General features: G+C 45.1%; 2 protein-coding genes and 1 non-coding gene across 9 annotated transcripts in view; 2 read left to right on the top strand and 1 right to left on the bottom strand.

Moving 5' to 3' along the window:
• ADAT1 (adenosine deaminase tRNA specific 1) overlaps window positions 1-12,926 on the top strand; it is a 50,108-nt gene extending 37,182 nt beyond the window's left edge. Inside the window, exons 10-12 of one of the 7 annotated variants that reach the window (XR_005990206.1) lie at window positions 8,451-8,808; window positions 10,010-10,071; window positions 10,453-12,926. The gene's annotated coding sequence lies outside the window, so the exon portion shown is untranslated. Of the gene's footprint in view, window positions 1-8,450; window positions 9,927-10,009 lie in introns of those variants that run through there. The other 6 variants (XR_005990208.1, XR_005990204.1, XR_005990205.1 and 3 more) reach the window with 6 other exon arrangements.
• Window positions 3,558-3,664, top strand: LOC121501127. Its single transcript, XR_005990549.1, has one exon. It is a non-coding gene; the product is annotated as a U6 spliceosomal RNA (small nuclear RNA).
• On the bottom strand, window positions 6,499-16,902 carry GABARAPL2 (GABA type A receptor associated protein like 2). The gene is made up of 4 exons (XM_041770593.1): window positions 16,742-16,902; window positions 16,361-16,416; window positions 15,059-15,231; window positions 6,499-7,103 (listed from the first exon to the last, which is right to left on the bottom strand). Exons 1-4 carry the CDS (start codon window positions 16,773-16,775, stop codon window positions 7,013-7,015), a joined length of 354 nt encoding a protein of 117 aa, XP_041626527.1. The 5' UTR covers window positions 16,776-16,902; the 3' UTR covers window positions 6,499-7,012.
• Between the last annotated feature and the right edge of the window lie 1,294 nt (window positions 16,903-18,196).

Genomic DNA, 18,196 nt, shown 5'->3' on the forward strand with positions numbered 1-18,196 from the left:
GTGTCCTTGCCTCTGAAATGAGCCTCCCCGCCCCCGCCCCCAGCAGCAGGGTCACAGGGATGAGAGGAGATAATGGATAACACGGATGTGAGGGGGGCTAGCTATGTGGCCACACAGGAAACACCAGCCTTGGTATTTCAGCTTCTAAGTGACTCTTCAGTTTGCTGATCCTGATTCCCAGAGCTTCTGCTAATCAACAGGAGAGACTGGCCTTAGCAGAAGCCTACTGGGCAAGGGTTTGCAGAGCCTCCTGCCGCATTCTTGGCACACAGCCTCTCTAGCTGCAAAAGGGGCGAGGAAGCAAAGCCGCTGATCACAGAGGAGTATATGGACACTCCCACCTAATTCTTGTGGCTTTGCCTCCCTTATGTCAACCACCAGGATTGGTTTTTTCCTCCCTAAGGAAATAAAGATGAAAAGGGGGACCAATTGCACTTTTTCAGTCTAATAAAGAGCAAGTCTTTTGAGATGAAGAAAAGTGATACTGCCAGGGCACCTAAGTGGCTCAGTCAGTTAAGCATCTGACTCTTGATTTCAGCTCAGGTCATAATCTCAGGATCATGAGATCAGATCCTACATCAGGCTCCACGCTGGGTGTGGAGCCTGCTTGAGATTCTCTCTCTCACTCTCAAAAAAGAAAATTGATACAGCCTCCTCCAAATCTCCTGGGAGATCCTCGAGCCACCTTTGGGACTGGTGCCATCTAGAGAGAATGTGGGTAGAATGAGAAAGGGGACAGTGGACTGAGCCCTGGAGGCCACAGAGAGCTCAGGAACAAGTGAAAGCACAGGAAGGAGTGTGACCGAGAAGGCCAGAGGGAATGGACAGGAGCTTCGAGGCAGGGGCAGGTAATCTAGAGTAGAATATATTAAAGAGACAAGGAAGGTAGGAACTAAACTTTGTCCCCTCCTCCTCCCCCACTGAGGGACAGGTTATTTTTAGCCACCTCAGCAAGCACAGGGTCAGGGAAGTAGGAGCCAGCTTCTCCTGGGCTGAGGAGGGAAGAGGAAGTGAGAGATGGAAGTGCCTGTGTGTGCTTTTCCTTGGGGGAGACCCAGTCTCTGTTCTCGCTGATGTAACTTAGAAACAAAAAGTTATGAAACATTTCAAACATGACAATAAAAAGAATTAACACCCATCACACAATTGGCAGTAAACGTCTTGCTGTAATTCCTTCATGTCTTTATTTTTTGGAAAAATAAAACAGGACTTGCTGTTTTTGAAATCCCACATTTACCTGCACACACAGCCCACCTCCCTGATACAGTCCCTTCCCTCTGCTAGGTAACCACCATCCTCAATTGCGTGGTTTATACTTTTATTACATAAGTTTGTATCCTTAAGGAATACATACAATTATTCTGCATGTTTTTACATTTTTATAAGATTTTAGTTTTTTAAGTAAATTACACCCAACATGGGGCTCAAACTCACGATCACGAGATCAAGAGTCCCACTCTCCACCAATTGAGCCAGCCAGGTGCCCCACAGGTTTTTAAACTTTACAGAGATGATATATTTCTGCTGAATGCATTTCTGCATCTTGTTTTTTTTCTTCCTCAGCACCATTTTGGAGATTTATGTTGACCCATGTAGCTCTAGTGCTTTCATTCTAACTGCTGCATAGTATTCCTTTGTACAAATATACCAAATCTTACCCTTCCATTCTTCCGCTGGTGAACATTTAGCTGGTTTCCATTTTTTTGTTCAGGCAAACAAGGCTGCAGTGATCATCTTTGGACATGTCTCTTGTACACGAGTGGGGATATTCCTAGATATACCTAGATGCAGAATTTGCTAGGTCATGGGTTATCTGCATTTTTAATTTACTGGCTATTGTTGAAATTACTTTCCAATGTGATAGTAGCAGTTTATACTCACAGAAGCAGTTTATGAGAATTCCACATATTTCACATCTTCCCTACCTCCCCCCCCCCTTTTTTTTTAAGTAGCCTCCCTTCCCAGTGTGGAGCCCAGTGCAGGGCTTGAACCCACAACCCTGAGATCAAGAGTCACACGCTCTTCTGACTGAAGCAACCAGGTGCTCTGTGATCTGGTTTTTCTATATATATATCCAATTATAGAATGATTCGTTAACTAGCCCATCATTTTTCTTTTGATTTTCACGCCATCACTGTTGTATTTTAAACATTGGTCTGTTTCTGGGTTTCTGTTGTGTTTCCTGGTTTGTCTGTCTGTACACCATATGGTGCAGTCTTAATTACTTAACTACTGCTAAGATAAGTCTCCCAGCTTGTTTTTCTTAACACTTCCTGGTTATTCTTGGCCTTTTGCTCTTCTAGATGGATTTAGCATCAGTTGTCAGATTCCACAAGACAGAAAACAAAAAACTGGTTTGGATTTTTATTGGAATTGCATCATAAATTAATCTGGGGCAATATACAGCTTTACAATATTGAATGTTCTCATCCTGGAATATGGTATATTAGTGTATCTCTCCTTTTATTTAGGTCTTCTTCCATTTCTTTGAATGTTTTGTCCTTTTCTCCATGAAGATCTTGCATATCATAATAAATTTATTCCTATGCACTTACAGATTTTTGCTCCTTTTGAGAATGAGATCTTTTTTCATCCTCTAATTGCATACAGCTGGTATGTAGAAACAACACCCATATTTGTAACTCCCCTTGTATCCACAACCGTGCTGAACTTTCTTATTCTAAATTTTACAGATCCTCTTGGATTTTTCTGTGTAGACTATCACTATCTACATAAAAGAACAGTTTAATCCTCCTTTCTCATTTTTATGCCTCTCATTTACTTTTCCTCTCTTACTGTACCAGTTTTATGCCAGGACCCTGTTGAGTAGAAGCAAGGATAGACACTTTTTTAAACAGCTTTGAGAATATTGAGATATAGTTCACAAATCACAAAGCTCACCCTTCAGACCTTACAGTGCCATTTTTATTTGTTGCTTGGCTTTTCATTTTCCTACTGATTTGTCATGCTACCTCAGACATACGTTTTTTATACACATCTCATTCTGGGTTCTGTTCCATTATTTGTATTTGTCTATTCCCAATATCAGCATCACTGTGCTTTATTTACCACAGCTTTAAATATTTACTCTAGATTTTTTTATGAATTCCCTTTATCAAGTTAAAGGAGTGCCCTTCTACTCTTAATTTGCTAAGAGGGTTTTTAAAAATTATGAATGGATCTTGAATTATTTTAGGTGTTTTTTCTTCATCTATGAGGTAATTATATAGTTTTTCTCCCTTATTAGCTTGGTATATTTTACTAATAAACATAACGATGGACTAAATGACCTGTTGCTGAGTTAAGCTCTACCTGGTCATGATTGTTTTAGTTTACTACTAAATTTTATTTACTAGTATTTTATTCAGGATTTTTCTGTCGATTAATAATAATAATAATAAATAATCTGAAATTTTTCTCTCATAAAGTTTTGGCATTGACATTTTAGGTATCAAAATGAATTTGTAATTAACCTTTTTTCTAATCTCTGAAAGTTTAAGACAGGGTTAAGGATTCCTTATATAATGTGGTAAAATTCATCTTGCTAGTATCTTTAAGTGCTCACTTCAGAAGCACATATACTAAAATTGGAACGATACAGAGAAGATTAGCATGGCTCCTGCACAAGGATGACACGCTAGTATCTTTTAAGGACCAGAGTTGGGGGAAACTAGATACTACTTTCTCTTTTTTTAACTTTTCAAACTTTCATTCAGATGCTACATTTTAAAGGCAAAATTGAGAAATCCATTTTTATTGGTATTACAAATTAGGCTGCTTTCCTCAGTCATTTGTTTTTATAGATAACAACTACTCCCTCCTCTGTTCCAAGAATACTTTCTAAACTATTGCTTTGTAATTTGTGTTTCTGTGTAGTTCACCCCTAAGTGCCTGGAGGATGGGGTAATGTTGTATTCCTGTCTGTGCCTCAGCGTCCAGCAATGTGAAGCACATTGTAAATAGAAAAAAACAAACATCATGACATGATTTCACACTGAAACTCTTGTCTTTCCTCTTAAATCTCAAGCGCGGTGTCCCTCAGTGGTCACTTGGTAGCAGTATAGCTATAAGAATTATACTACCTATCTCATGAGTTCCTTTTGAAGATGAGTCGTGATAATATATATAAATCATCTGGTATCCGGCCAGCGTTACTTTTTTTTTTATTTTTTACTTAAAAAAAATGTTTTAATCTGTCCGCCCAACATGGGGCTCAAACTCACAACTCCAAGATCAAGAGCCACGTGTTCGGGACACCTGAGTGGCTCAGTGGTTGAGTATCTGCCTTTGATTCAGGTTGTGATCCTGGGGTCCTGGGATCGAGTCCCACACTGGGTTCCCTGCAAGGAGCCTGCTTCTCCCACAGGCAGCTGTGTGTCTGCCTCTCTCTTTATCTGTCATGAATAATTAAATAAAATCTTAAAAAAAAAAAAAAAGTCACATGTTCTACCAACTGAACCAGCCAGGCACCCTTCTAAATTTTTTTTTTAAATTGTATTTATTTGAGAGAGTGAGCAAGAGCACACGAGCAGAGGGAGAAGCAAGGAGCTCATCTCGGGGCTCAATCCCAGAACCCTGATTTCATGACCTGAGCTGAAGGCAGACACTTAACCAACTAAGCCCCTCAGGAACCTCTATAAATTATTTTTATTTATTTATTTATTTATTTATTTATTTATTTATTTATTTATTTATTTATTTATTTATTTTTTTTTTTTATATAAATTAGTTTTAAGAGAAAGAAAAACACAGCTCGTTTTGGTGGCCCTTACTTTTTGGTTTTCTTCTTCCCTCTATTTTTGTTCAGTTACATTTGTGGATTTGTGGTTGTAAAAAAGAAACAGATCAAAATTCCTTTTGAAAGCTATCCCTCTCCCATTTCTCTATAATCCTGTTCTGTTCATAAGGTTAAGGAGGGTTTTATCATTCCCTCCCACCAGTCCCTGTCTCAAGTGAGGCCACAGTCTTCCTGGAGACTTTTAACATTGCCCTCAGAAGAAATGCTCTTCCACTGGACTTGCCAAGCTGATGGGGCCATGTTGCCTTCGCAGGAAAGGAATCTGCCTGAGAATGAAGTCAAGACAGAGGGAAACAAAACCAGGAGCAAAGGGCTTTGATGGTATCATTCCATCTCTAGTTCAAGCATCCTTTTTAGAGCTTAAGCCAGTTTGAATTAGGTGGCTGTCACTGCAAACAAGATTTCCTTCAACACAGAAATTGTTCCTTCCCTCTCCCTTGGTCACTCAGAGGTCAGTTTGTACCTATTTCCAGTTTGAAACAACCAACAGAGACCGCAGATTTTATGGGGTCAGGTTGAGGAAAGACCACCATGATGCTTAATGATAAGCATTTCCTCTGATCCCAGCTGGGAGGCTGACCTCAGTAGACAGCTGTGACGAGCTGCTTATACAACCTGGTAAAGATAAAGATAAGGATCTGTGTTTCTTCCCCAGTAGAAAGTGCAAGGCAGTCATTTTAACTGCATGTTCCTAGGTTCCTTTACCCTCATTATCTCTGTAGGGCTCTAGCCTCCAACACAGACTGTCTGAGGAGGATCTGGGAAAGTAAGCTTTCCTCTTAGATGCATTTGTGTTTTGGCAAGCCTACACATTTATACTAATTTGTGAGAAATAATGAAACTCGTGTGCATGGGAAAATCTGTGATTTTTAGGAAGGGGGCTTAAAAAGTAGCACCAGGAAGCATACAGATACTTTTAAGAGGCCATTGTGTATTCAGTTATCCCACGACGGTGTAATAGTGAAAGACTTGCAAACAACCCAAATGCCATTAACAGGGGCCTAGGTATCAGATACATAATAATGACATATTCACAGTGTGATGAATATGACTGTAAAAATGAATGAAAAGGCTCCCTATGGGGCAGCCCCAGTGGTGCTGTGGTTTTACGCTGCCTGTGGCCTGGGGTGTGATCCTGGAGACCCGGGATCGAGTCCCACATCGGACTTCCTGCATGGGGCCTGCTTCTCCCTCTGCCTGTGTCTCTGCCTCTCTCTCGCTCTCTCTGAATGAATAAATAAATCTTTAAAAAAAAAATTTTAAAAAAAAGGCTCCCTATGAACTGATATGGAAAGATCACCAGGATATACTATTAAATGGAAAAGAGCAATGCGTACATAAATATATATAATGTTTTCTTTTGTGGAAGAGAAGAAGAAAATAAGGACATATACTTACTGGAAAGAAACAAAATTAAAGTAGTTTCCTATAAGGTGGGAGGTCAGGGAATCAGGAACCAGTAGTGGGAGCCTGACTTCTCAATGTCTACTTTTTTATAGTGTTTATATCTGAACCATGTGGATATATTAACCATTTAAAAAAATTAATAAAGCACCCCTCTTATGACACAGACCACTGCTTCCTATCCCAGGCCACACTGCCATGGGCCCCACAAACCATCTTGCTTGACCTAGCAGACGCAGAGCTACCTGTCAGGCCCGTCTGGAAGAAAGTAAATAAAGGACATGGTCACACTGCAATGCCTTTATAAGAGGAAGTTTTATTGTTAATTATTTACCTTAATAGTTTCAGAAAGAGGAACAGATTAGCTCAGTCCAACATGATTGGCAGTTGGCAAAATCTAGTGAAGCAAGTGTTCTGATTGCTAAGGATTTAATTTTGGTGCTTTTAATACTTAGCCATCTTTAACACTTCAAACATAATCCAGAAGAAATGCATCATCTCCCTCCCTTTCACTTTAATACCCCACCTACCTCACTTTAATATGGAAATATCTTCATTAAATATGATCCCCAGAGGAACATGTCCCCTGGAGAGTACAGCCATGAGGACAGTGCACAAAAGGAAAACTGAAAATAAAACTCTGTATGATAATTTACTAATCTAAGGAAACAAAACCTTCCAATATATTAAGAAATAAATCCAGTTACAAATGCACTAATAGGTCTATGTGAAGAGGTCTGGAAACTGAAAATGGCCGGCTATTTACAAGATACACAAGCAGGAACGGTGCACCTAGCCCAGCGCTGGCCCTCAGAAGCCAAAAGTGTTCTCTCCACTGTAGGCCACATACAAGAATCCATCTTCATCTTTTTCCTTCTCATAAAGCTGTCCCATAGTTAGGCTTGAAAGAGAAAAGAAAGAACAGTGAGAAACTGATTTTGGTCACTGAGTCTAGGTTCTTTTTGCTTGTTTGTTTTTGTTTTTATAAAGATTTTACTTATTTATGTGAGAGCAGTCTCCTCCACTGAGCAGGGAGCCCAACACAGGGCTTGATCCCAGCATCCCGGGATCATGACCTGAGCCGAAGGCAGACACTTAACCAACTGAGCCACCCAGGTGCCCTGAGTCTAGTTGTTTGAAGAAAGTTGGTTTGAGGAAAAGGGACTTGACTATGTAAACCAGCTACTCTACCATACTTTGGTAGACAATAAAAGTAATTCCAAAAAATTAAGAGCCTAAGAGGCCCATCCCCATGTGGGTGGAGAACTAAGGTAAAGATGACTACATGGGACTTGCTTCTCCTTCAGGCTTTTTGAAGGTTTATAATTTGTACCTAACATGATAAGTATAAGTGGGTTCATTCTTGTGGAAACTCCCCCACCAAAAAAACCCATGCTCCAGCGACTGGCATCAGTGCCATCAAAGAGAAGTTATTTTCCTCACATGTAAGGCAAAATTAGATTGTATCTGGGATCCAAAGAAACCCTGCCCAACCCTCCTAAGAACCCTCCAGAAATAGATGTTGCTCAAACTAAACATGTGTGGGCGGGAAAGCTGGTTTTCCCTAAGCCATAAAACAGACTGCAGTACAGGAGACCTAATCTAGCTCCCTGCCATGGAACTGAGCTGTAGCGGCTCCAGAGTAAGACTAGTAACACAGGGAACCCTGGGCGAGCTCTGGCCACGTGACCGTACTATGAGAGAGACGCAGCAGGCACAGACACGTGCTAAACATCAGGGTGACCACACATGTGGGGTCAACCAGAACCAGCTGTCAACAGTAGTCTGAGAGCCAGCTCAGACTACAGCGGACAGGCCACTTAGATGCCTACATGCAGGACTCAGTAAAACAAGGGCCGGGGTTTCTAGGGGAGTCCAGGGCTGCAGGCTGCTGAAACAGGGCCTGCGCCCCTCTGCTGGTGTGCTCCTGGAGGGCTGCATGGGACCTCCACATAAACAGGGGTACAGCCCGCATCTACAAGGGGAGTTTTTCCTTTCCTATTCTTCCTGCCCAACTGCCAGCTTAGCCCAGTTGGCTGTGTGGGCAGATGAGAATTCTTAAGTAACAACATGGGGGTGGATGAGTAGGAATACAAATGACCGGTCATCACCATCTGGTAAATAACATAGCGCTCCCGATCTCTTAACCTGAAATCTGTAAAATAAGGACTCCCTGGAAGAGCACTGTCCACTACTATGCTATTTCTGCTATGATAGAAATGTCCTGTATTCCTGCTGTCCAATACAGTAGCCACTGCCTACATACTGCAGCACTCGAAATGCGGCTCATCTGAATCGAGACATGCTGTGTCAAACCTATACAAGATTTCAAGACCTGGTATGAAAAAAAGGATGTAAAAATCTCAATTTTTATTACATGTTGAAAAGACATTTTGGATACTTAAAATGTATTAAAATTAATTTCACTTGTTTCTTTTTTAATGTACTAGAACATTTTAAATTACAAATGTGGCTCACATGCCATTTCTCAACTGTACTGCCCTGGAACATGGAGGGACTTGAGGGACATGGGCAGAGGGAGAAACCCCGTCGTAAAGCCCCCTAGAGCAGTAAGCCTCAACCTCCACTATACAACAGAATCACAGGTAAGCTTTAAAACATCTCCATGCCCAAGCCCCACCCCAGACCAATTAAATCAGAATCTCAGGAGGTAGGATCCAGGCATCAGTATGTTTCAAATGCCCAAGATGATTCCAGGTGCAGCTGAGTGGAGAAACAGTCTCTCTGCCAGAGGGAGAGAGGTACTTGTGGGTTTTTTTAGTGTCTTTTCTTATTTTAAGAAGGAAACGGGAGGTGGTTGTCCTCAATTCAGGACCCTGAGATCAAGAGTTGCATGCTCTACCAACTGAGCCACGCATCCCATCTGTCTTCTTTGTTTGTTTGAGATGCTTATCTTTAAGAACCATATGATTAGGAAGTGGAGTGAGGAGCCAGCAACCAGCCAAAAGCTTGACACGTAACTGTCTCTCTCAAGAAGACTTTTACCCTGGTGGACGGGAATGCCCCAAGGCATTCTCTGACACACCTCCAAAGGAGCGACAGGGAAAATAGCTACAGCTATTGTCACAACTCTCTTAGCCCCACTTCTTCCAAAAATCCAGGTGAGCACCTTGGTGAGCACCTGGCCTACCATCTCCCCATGACCATTACTAGAGGGATTTAGAGGCAGAAGTAAAAGACACTGTATATTTCAAAGGCAGCCACTGTCAAGTCTGGTTCCATCTGACAGGCTAAGTGCACTCTGTTCCTAGCAAATATGAAGCCCTAGTGCAATGACTCCAAATCCCACTGCTGAATTAGAAATACTTGAGGGAGGGGGACCTGGGTTGGGCACCCAACTCTTGGTTTTGGCTCAGGTGTGATCTCACAGTCATGGAATTGAGCCCTGCATCAGGCTCTGACTCAGTGGGGAGTCTGCTTTAAAGTCTCTCTCCTCTCTCGCCAGTCACTATCTCTCTCTCTAATAAATAAATAGTATCTTTGAAAAAAAAATACTTGAGGAGCTACATAAATACTGGTGGCCCACTCCAGACTCTGCCTATAGTAAACAATGACCACTGGAGCCCCTGCTGCCTGAGGCAGGCTCTGAGACTGTAAGCAGAGACCCATAATCATGTGGCTCTCGTTCCTTCTGATTGTATTATCTTTTAAGTAAAACTTGGGTTTATAAATCTGTTTAATCCATGCCCCCAGCAGCTATAGAGCGTGATCATAAAAATCCTAATTACAAAAGCACTTATGTGCCAAGCACTATTCTAAGTGTGTTCATATTCTTTTTATCCTCAGAGCAATCTTCGGAGGCAGCATAATCCTCAAAAGGATCACAATCCAGTTTATAGATAATAAAAGTAAGACAATAATAAAGTGAGACATATCACAAAGCTAAGACACATCCTTAGCACTAAGCTGTGCTCCCTCCAAGTGAATACACTGTTCTACTGCCCTAATGTCAGCATCTTGTGCCTTCTGCACACATCTCCCAAGACTAGCGCTTGTCACACATACACATGTGCATCCGAAATCACACACATGCCTAGTTTGAGTCTCTCTGGATTCAGTAGGTCAGAGTGGGGCCTGAGATTCTACATTTGTAACAGGTGCCTAAGTAAGGCCACCACTGCCAGCCTCTGTGTCACACAGAGCTCTCTCTTCAGATCCTGTAATGTAACAACTGGATGGTTGTGCCTGTGACTCTAAGAGTCCTCTTGCTGTTCTTGTCCGTCACACAGCCTCGTGTGGAAACTTTACTCAGTTGGCAGCCACACTGGGTCCTTAAACTCAGGACACCCCTTGGGCGAACTTGGAAACTGATGATATTCAACACTGGGAGCAGAACACTCCATTCAGCAGCCTGTGACCGAATGCCCAATTCTGATGTGACATTGAGTGCCACGAAACAAGACTGAAACATCTGTACAGTATGATTTCAAAATAGGACTTACAGGATCAAGCCACACACATACAAAGCCAGAATTATTTGGTCTGGAGCCAAAAAGAGCTGGGCCCCAATCACAGCTTAAATTTATTAACTCCCATTAAAAAAAAGAAATGAGTTAAAAGGCGACCCTAGTCAGTGGGCAGTCTCCAGGAGGAGGCTGGCGTGTCAGTTAGGACAAGTTCCACAGCCTCTGAGAAGATAAGTTTCCCTCTCAAGAGGTCACCTGAGCCACACAGCGCTGGGCAGGCCACAGCCAAAATGCCCAAGGATCCTCACACACACAGGTGGCTCGGAGGTGCCCGTCAGGCTGAGCTGCACAGGCTCGCTGGATGGCCAGACAACCTGCGAGCAGCGCTGTAACTCTAAGCCTTCCTGCTGCAGGTACTGCTAAGGAAGACACTCAGAGACGACCTCCGGCCCCTAGAACTAAGACACATGGCTGTGGCATCAACTATTACATGCACTCACCCCAGAAGGGTGCTGCTAAGCACCAGGAGCCCTGCCGCCTTCCAAATGCTTGAGCCTGACAAGGAAAGAAATGGGAAAAGCCAAGGGCAGGCAGATTCAAGCCACAGAGCCCATCTAAGGCGTTGGTGGGACCCCGATGTACTGACTCTCATGAACCTAAAGTGACCCCTAAAACTCTGTTACTCACCCCTCCATTCAGGGTCACACAGATCCAGACAAACTAGCCAATAATAACAGCACCTTTCAAAAGGGCCCAGATTTGGGAACACCAGTGCTGCCAAGGGTGACATGAGCTTGAAGCTCCTTGAGAGCACATGTGCTGGGGGAGGCCGGCCTAGAACTGAGCACTGAGCAGGCACCTAATCCCTGCGGAACCTTCCCATGGCCCTCGACCAAGGTCAGGTCCTGAAGGCTGTGGGCTCCAGCCTGACTCATGAATTGGCTGGACCGACAGGCACACCTGGTCACCCATCTGCTTCAGAGCCCACATGCTTCCCCTGGACCTGGATTTCTCTCTTGCCCAGCAGGGCTGTGGGCGGGGGCCACTGCGTGGACCCTGGAAAGGCAACCACCTCAGAGTGAAAGTCAACTTAACCATGAAGGCTCTTGATGTTCTAAAAAAATAAAAATTAACTACTGGCTATCCCTTTTGTCGGATTTTTTTCTCTGATATAAATAAAACCCTATTGCATTACTACTGGAATAAACCCTTGGAGAGGTATTTACCTAGAAATGATCAAAAGTGCTTAAGCACATTTCTAAATAAAGGATAAAGGGACTGTAAGATCTCACAACTTCCTTTTACTTAGTTTCTCTTCAAGATCAAAGGAGCAACTAAGCACCACTATCTTAAAAAACGTTTCCAAGTGTAACATTCCCAAGTTATCACACCTTAGAGGTACTTTAAAAATATATTACTGTTTCTATTTTAAGCAGGGATTAACAAGATTCTTCTGTGTTCTAAACAAAGATCAAAAGGTAGATACCACGGCCAGGTCTGGGTTCCCTGCTAATGCCATGACTGGAAGTCTGTAAACTGGTATTTTTTTCTTGAGTTCTGTCTGCACCAAGGGACAATTCTTTTGTTTTTGGCCTGATTCTGGATGCAGGATCCTAGGCTGAGAATTCAACTTTCCAATGCTAAATGGGAAAGGGGAGTTGAGATCCTACCCCCTCTGCCCTGCTTTAAAAACAAAAACAGAACTCAGAATTTAGGAAGTAAAACTCCGGGACTTGCCTTGGTCTCTATTTCTAGAATCAGTATTTAATACTCACTAGTCTAAACAATAACCACATTTTACATGATCGCTTGTGTTCCAGAATACTCCGAAAGTCCCACTGCAAGGCAAGAATAACTGGTTACTTCAGCTCCACCTCCCACCTCTCAAGTGATCCTCACACAAATCTGTCATAGGATGGGAGAAGGCTCCTTAGGCCTGGACTCATCCGTTCCAACTCTGATTTCCCCAGCCACTTTCTGAAGGCTGCAAGCACTGGTGGAAGGTTGAGGCCCTGCACTTCCTAAGGAGGCTGGAAGGAGCTGAGGAAGAAGCTGCTGTTAACGTGCCTTGGGGAGGAGATGGCAGGACTGAGTCACACATTAGCTTTAGCAGGAGACCCTGTGGCAGTTCTGTGTGTGCTGTCAAGTGATCAGTATTTGCATAAGGCCCAGTGATGTCATATACCACTTTTGTTTAGAAACAAATTTTCTTTTTTTTTTTTCTTTATTTATGATAGTCACACAGAGAAAGAGAGAGAGAGAGGCAGAGACACAGGCAGAGGGAGAAGCAGGCTCCATGCACCGGGAGCCCAACGTGGGACTCGATCCCGGGTCTCCAGGATCGCGCCCTGAGCCAAAGGCAGGCACCAAACCGCTGCGCCACCCAGGGATCCCCTAGAAACAAATTTTCTTAAAAAAACCAAACTGCTGCATTAAGTGTGGGGACAGAAAGTCATTAACTGGGGCCGAAGGCCCGGGCAGAGGAAGCCTGGTTAGCGATTCTCTAAAATCCTGCCGGGGGTCACTGGTGTCATCTGCTTTAGGGCAGATTCTAACCAGGGTGGAAAGGCAAATGGGACTGGGAGAGAAAAGGAAGCAGCCTCTGCTGCCCTGAGAATTACTTTTGATTTCCAATTCTATTTATATCTCAGGGATAATGGAGGGAGGGGGCAGTTGCTAATCTGCAGCCATTTTAATTGCTAGATTAACATGAGGCCATCAGAGTAACAGTGTCTCCAGAAGCCTGCACATTTCCTTTAAGAAACACCAAAAGTGGGATGCCTAGGTGGCTCAGTGGTTGAGCGTCTGCCTTCGGCTGAGGCCATGATCCCAGAGTTCCCGGATGGAGTCCCACATCGGGCTCCCTGCGAGGAGCCTGCTTCTCCCTCTGCCTATGTCTACGCCTTCTCTGTGTCTCTCATAAATAAATCAATAAAATCTTAAAAAAAAAAAAAAAAGAAAAATATCAGAAGAATTGATCAAATAAATTCAAAGCCACAGGTCTTAGTCACCTGTTTCCTTCCCTAAGAAGCCACTGCCAAGAAGGAGGAAACACAGAGTTACCCAGACTCTGCAGAAGCTGCAGGTGTGATGACTGCAGATTCACCTCTCCACCACCTTAAGAGAAGCTGAGTTACGACTACAGATGCCCAGGGCTTCCTAACCTGATGAAAAGTGCACCTAGCACCAGGCTGCCTGGAGGCCGGGGAAGGAAGGCTGGAAGAGCCCCACCAGGTGTCAAGACCGCCTCTGGCAACACCACAGCTTCCTGAACAACAGCTATAGGAGACCAACAGCACCTAGCAGGCAGACCAGGCAGATCTCCTCAGGCTGGACACTGACCTTACTGAAGAACCTTTCATTTTTCCCCAACCTCTCTGCCAAACACAGGAAATGGAGGTGGTGGAGATTAGGAAAGCAAAATCAGATAAAAAAAAATAGCCAGAGCTATCTGTCATAGGAAAGGGACTAGATTTTGGCTTAGGCCTTTTCTGGAGCTTTCAAGGATTTTCAAAGGGAACATATTTTGGCCAAACTGGGATAGTTCCAGGAATTCTGAAAGCCTAAGCTTGTAGAAGTACTACCTTTAGGGGAGTAACCAATGAGACTTACTTGGAGTCTCCAAGATGAGATGTAGCCAGGAACTCACACTCAGGGGAGAGGGACTAGCATCTGGCTCAAGGGCTAGTACTCAACCAGTAATGGCAAAGGACTGACCAGGAATTTTGAAGGAGCCAGTCCATTTTCTTTTTTCCACCAGGGACTAAAGCTGGGCTGTCAACTACACAGAAGAAGAGAATTATAATGCCCCATAAGACTCGGGCCCCAAGTTATGCCAAAGAATGCTTCTAGGCAGCACAACAGCTAGAGCAAGGGGGGCGGTTACTCTGACAGTCGGAGCAGGTGCTACGAGGGGGGGTGTAAGTCTGTAAAGAGACCTCAGAGCCTTTTGCTGGACAGCAGCCATTCCAGCATACCTGAGGATCAGACAGCTACACACTCGCAGTGGCACAGAACTAAGTTTGGAGAGCAAGCAGGAGGGTGATTAACTGAAGCTGAGCCTCAGCAGGGCCCACAAGCCCCTAGTGGAGAACGACAGGACTTATTTCATGGGTCATTTAAAGAAAACCTAATTTTAGGCTCATTTAGGTTCTAGTGATGGCTTAAGCTTAAGTAAATCCTGAACTGTTTTAAAGTATTCATCAGGGTCTGAGGCTAGATTTTTTTTTAAGTCCAACCTTGTTCTATTTTCTTAACCCAAAGTATATTCCCAGATACTGTAGCCCTTTCTTATTTTCCTTGAGCTCCTCATGTCAGGGAGCACAACGTCCAGATTTCCAGTCAGGACCTCTAAGAGTTTTCTCACCTCCAAAGTTTAGAGTTCTGTAAGCAGCCAAGCAGGTGGCCAATGCCAGTAAACACTTCTCACCTGGACTGTGGGACTGTCTTATCCACAAACAGGAAGATTGCCTTTTCAGAAGGAAGCTGGATCCTTTTCCTGATGATCCACATGAACTGAGCCACAGTGATGTCAGATGGAACCAAATACTTCCGTTTGTCAATGTCGACAATCTGAGAGCCTGAGACTTTTTCCACAATCACCTGGGAAAGCAAAGAGAGATCAGGACTGGGTTTCTAAAGTGAGGCTCTGGCCTTGCATTGCCAGGGAGCTGATGAATACTATGTGGGCAAGGAGGTGGGTGGGAAACTGCACAACACTGGAAAATATGCCCCTGATTTAATAAACCACAAACTCTTAACTCTGGAGGTTAAGAACTGACATAAATGTATGATACGGAAACAGAAAGTGCTTTTCTGTGGTCAATTATGTTTATCATCCTGCATCTCAGCAAGCATAAGAGAAACACATGCCCTTACTACAAAGCTCTTCGACATTTTGTCTGGGCAGACCTGAGATACCTGGTTTCATCTACAGCCAGTTACTCCAAGACTCTAGAATGAATCTGCCTTCACACTACAGAGGAAGTAAGATCCCAAGGAACAAAGGGGAGAGGAATGGATGGACTAATGGGAATGAGTAAACCAAGCTCCTCATTTGGCCTGTTGCTTCTCCCTGAACTAGGTTTCAAATGTGTCCCTCCTAACCCCTCCTCAGAGTTTTGCTTGTTCAAAGAGCTACAATAACAGACACGGATGTCCTCTAAAAACCAGTAAGAATTATAGAAACTTTACCCCTACCACGGAAGAAACAGTATCTTTATTACTGATTAAGGAGGAACCACGAAAGAAGGGAGTTCTCAGAGGCTTCTCAGATTTTTTTTGGTCAGCAAAGGATGACAGGGTCAGAGTGAGGAAAGGGAGCTAGAAATCAAGTAAAGACAGAGGCTCAAAGTTAAAGATGAGTGTCCTGAGACTAAAGTACCACTTCTAAGACCAAAGTGACAGTCTCCTCCACCAGTGTTCCAAAAAGTGGCAGTGACCTGTTGCCCTGTCCTAGAACATCGTTCCTTACATAATTGGCGAGGGAGCCCAGAGGCTGCAAGACAGCTAACTGGCCTAGATCGGGAGATTCAGCACTGAGGCACCCTGAACAGCACCTGCTCGAGCCCCTCACGCCACGGCCCCGAAGGCCCCGAGCCCCGTCTGGCTTGTCTGCTCCTATAACTGGGACTGGAACCTCAACTTATCAACTGTTGAGTGGCCCGGGGCCCCATCGCGAGTCCTAGACGACGGGGTGACGACGAGGTGAGGGGGCGGGGAGTGCACTCACCGGAACGCGGTCGGGGTACTTCGCTCGGATCTTCGCGGATTCCACGCATCTGTGTTCTGTGGGAAACAGACGGGGCTGACGGTCGCGCCTGCTCGTCCGCCGCTTCCCGCGCCCCCGACCCACCTCCCCCAGCGACCTGCGCACGCCCCGGGTCCGTGTTACGGCGGCTCGGCGGCCTCGGTCCTCGGCCCCCGCCTCCCGGCAGGAGGGCAAAAGGCGGCACAGCGTCCGTGGGCAGCCGGCGGGGGCGCCGGGGCCTCCGCGACCCGAGGCCACAGCTCGGCATCCGCCCCGCCCGGCCCAGCCCAGGGCGGCCCGAGTGGGGGAGGGGCCCACCCGCCGCCGCGACCCCCACCACCCGGCCTCTGACGGAGCCCTTACCCAGCGAGTGGTCCTCTTTGAACATCCACTTCATGGCGACGGCGGGGAAGGGATGCAGCCGGCTCTCGGAGCCGCGGAGCTCAGCGAACCAACCACAACAACAACGACGGCAGCAGCGGCGGCGGCGACTACACGGCAGGCGGGACTTCCGGCTGCCGGAGCCTAGCAACCGGCCGGGGGCGGGGCTTCCGGCGCCGTTCGCCGGGACGCCGCGCCAGGGGGCGTGGCCACATTCAAAGGGGCGGGGCCGGCGGGGCGGGGCGGGGCGGGGCTACGGGGAAATGGGGCTGATGACGTTGGCCACCCGGCAGTCCTGGAGGGGTTTCGGTGACGGGGAAGGGGATGCTGTCGGGAACTGCTAACAGGAACGGGGCCTCGGCGGACGTTGGTAACGGGAAGAGGAGTTTGGGGGTCTGGCTGATAGGATAGGGCTCTCAGAGGGCTTTTCATGAGGGAAGTCTCGGTGTCGGGAATTTTGGAGCATGAATGACAGACGAGGGGTCTCTGATGGTCGATAATGGCGGGGTGGGGGAGATCTGTTTAGCGCATTGACAGTTTGGGGAGTATTGTTTGGAGGGTAACAGGTTGGAGGGTGTGGCTAATTTGAGGGGCCTGTGTGGGGAGAGGTTCTGATGACAAGCCGGGGATTCAGTATTGGAGACAGCCAAAATAGGTGGCCTTGGACCTAGAAATGGAATTTAAACAAAACCCTATTTCCTTCCTTTTTTCATGAATAAATAAACGTTTGACTAAACATGTAAGCAAATGTATCACAAATAGGCATTTGAGGAGCATAACATCTCACTGATCACAGAGACCCCTTAACCTTAACTACAGAGGACTTAGAGGTGACTGTCAGGCTGAGAGAATTCCCCTGAGAGTTGGTCATGAGACAAATTTCTTTGGCAGTCAGCACGGAGTTCAGCAATCACAGTCTAGGCTGTGCGTATGTGTGTCACCTGCCTGAGCATATGCCTTGAGTTCTCCAGTGATGTCACCTCTTTCTTCCTAGCAGAGTCATCAGGACAGTCTGCTCTGGGTCAACATCTGTTTACTAGCTGGTGAATATGTAACAAGAATATTCATTTAATTGGGCACATGATCCTTGCCATGTGCTTATGATTCTGATGCATCTGAAAGGATTGCATGTGTGAATATTGTCATTCACCATTTCCTATAGTTGTAATTCCTGATGGATGCTGTGGAATCTAGCTTCATTCTAGAAGCATTTTGGTTATTTTAAGATTGTCTGAGCAACCAAAATAGGCTTTTGTTTGCTTGCTTGTTTTTAATGAAGTGAAAAGCCCTTTGAATTTCATACCTAGAAATTATTACTGCTGCATACAGGAGCACTGTTCTAGGTGTTGAGGAAAAGCAGTGAACAGAACATTCAGCTGTCAAGGAGTTTCTAGTGGGATAAGACAACAAATGTCAGGTAATGGTAGGCGCTGTTTA

Source organism: Vulpes lagopus, chromosome 10, assembly GCF_018345385.1.
Source record: "Vulpes lagopus strain Blue_001 chromosome 10, ASM1834538v1, whole genome shotgun sequence".
NCBI classification, from domain to species: Eukaryota; Metazoa; Chordata; class Mammalia; order Carnivora; family Canidae; genus Vulpes; species Vulpes lagopus.

Coding starts and splice junctions, on each gene's coding strand:
- GABARAPL2 (XM_041770593.1), bottom strand. CDS start 16,775: ATGAAGTGGATGTTCAAAGAGGACCACTCGCTGG. Junction 15,232..16,360: donor AGTACCCCGACCGCGTTCCG/GTGAGTGCACTC, acceptor TTGCTTTCCCAG/GTGATTGTGGAAAAAGTCTC. Junction 7,104..15,058: donor AAGACAGTCCCACAGTCCAG/GTGAGAAGTGTT, acceptor TTCTCTTTCAAG/CCTAACTATGGGACAGCTTT.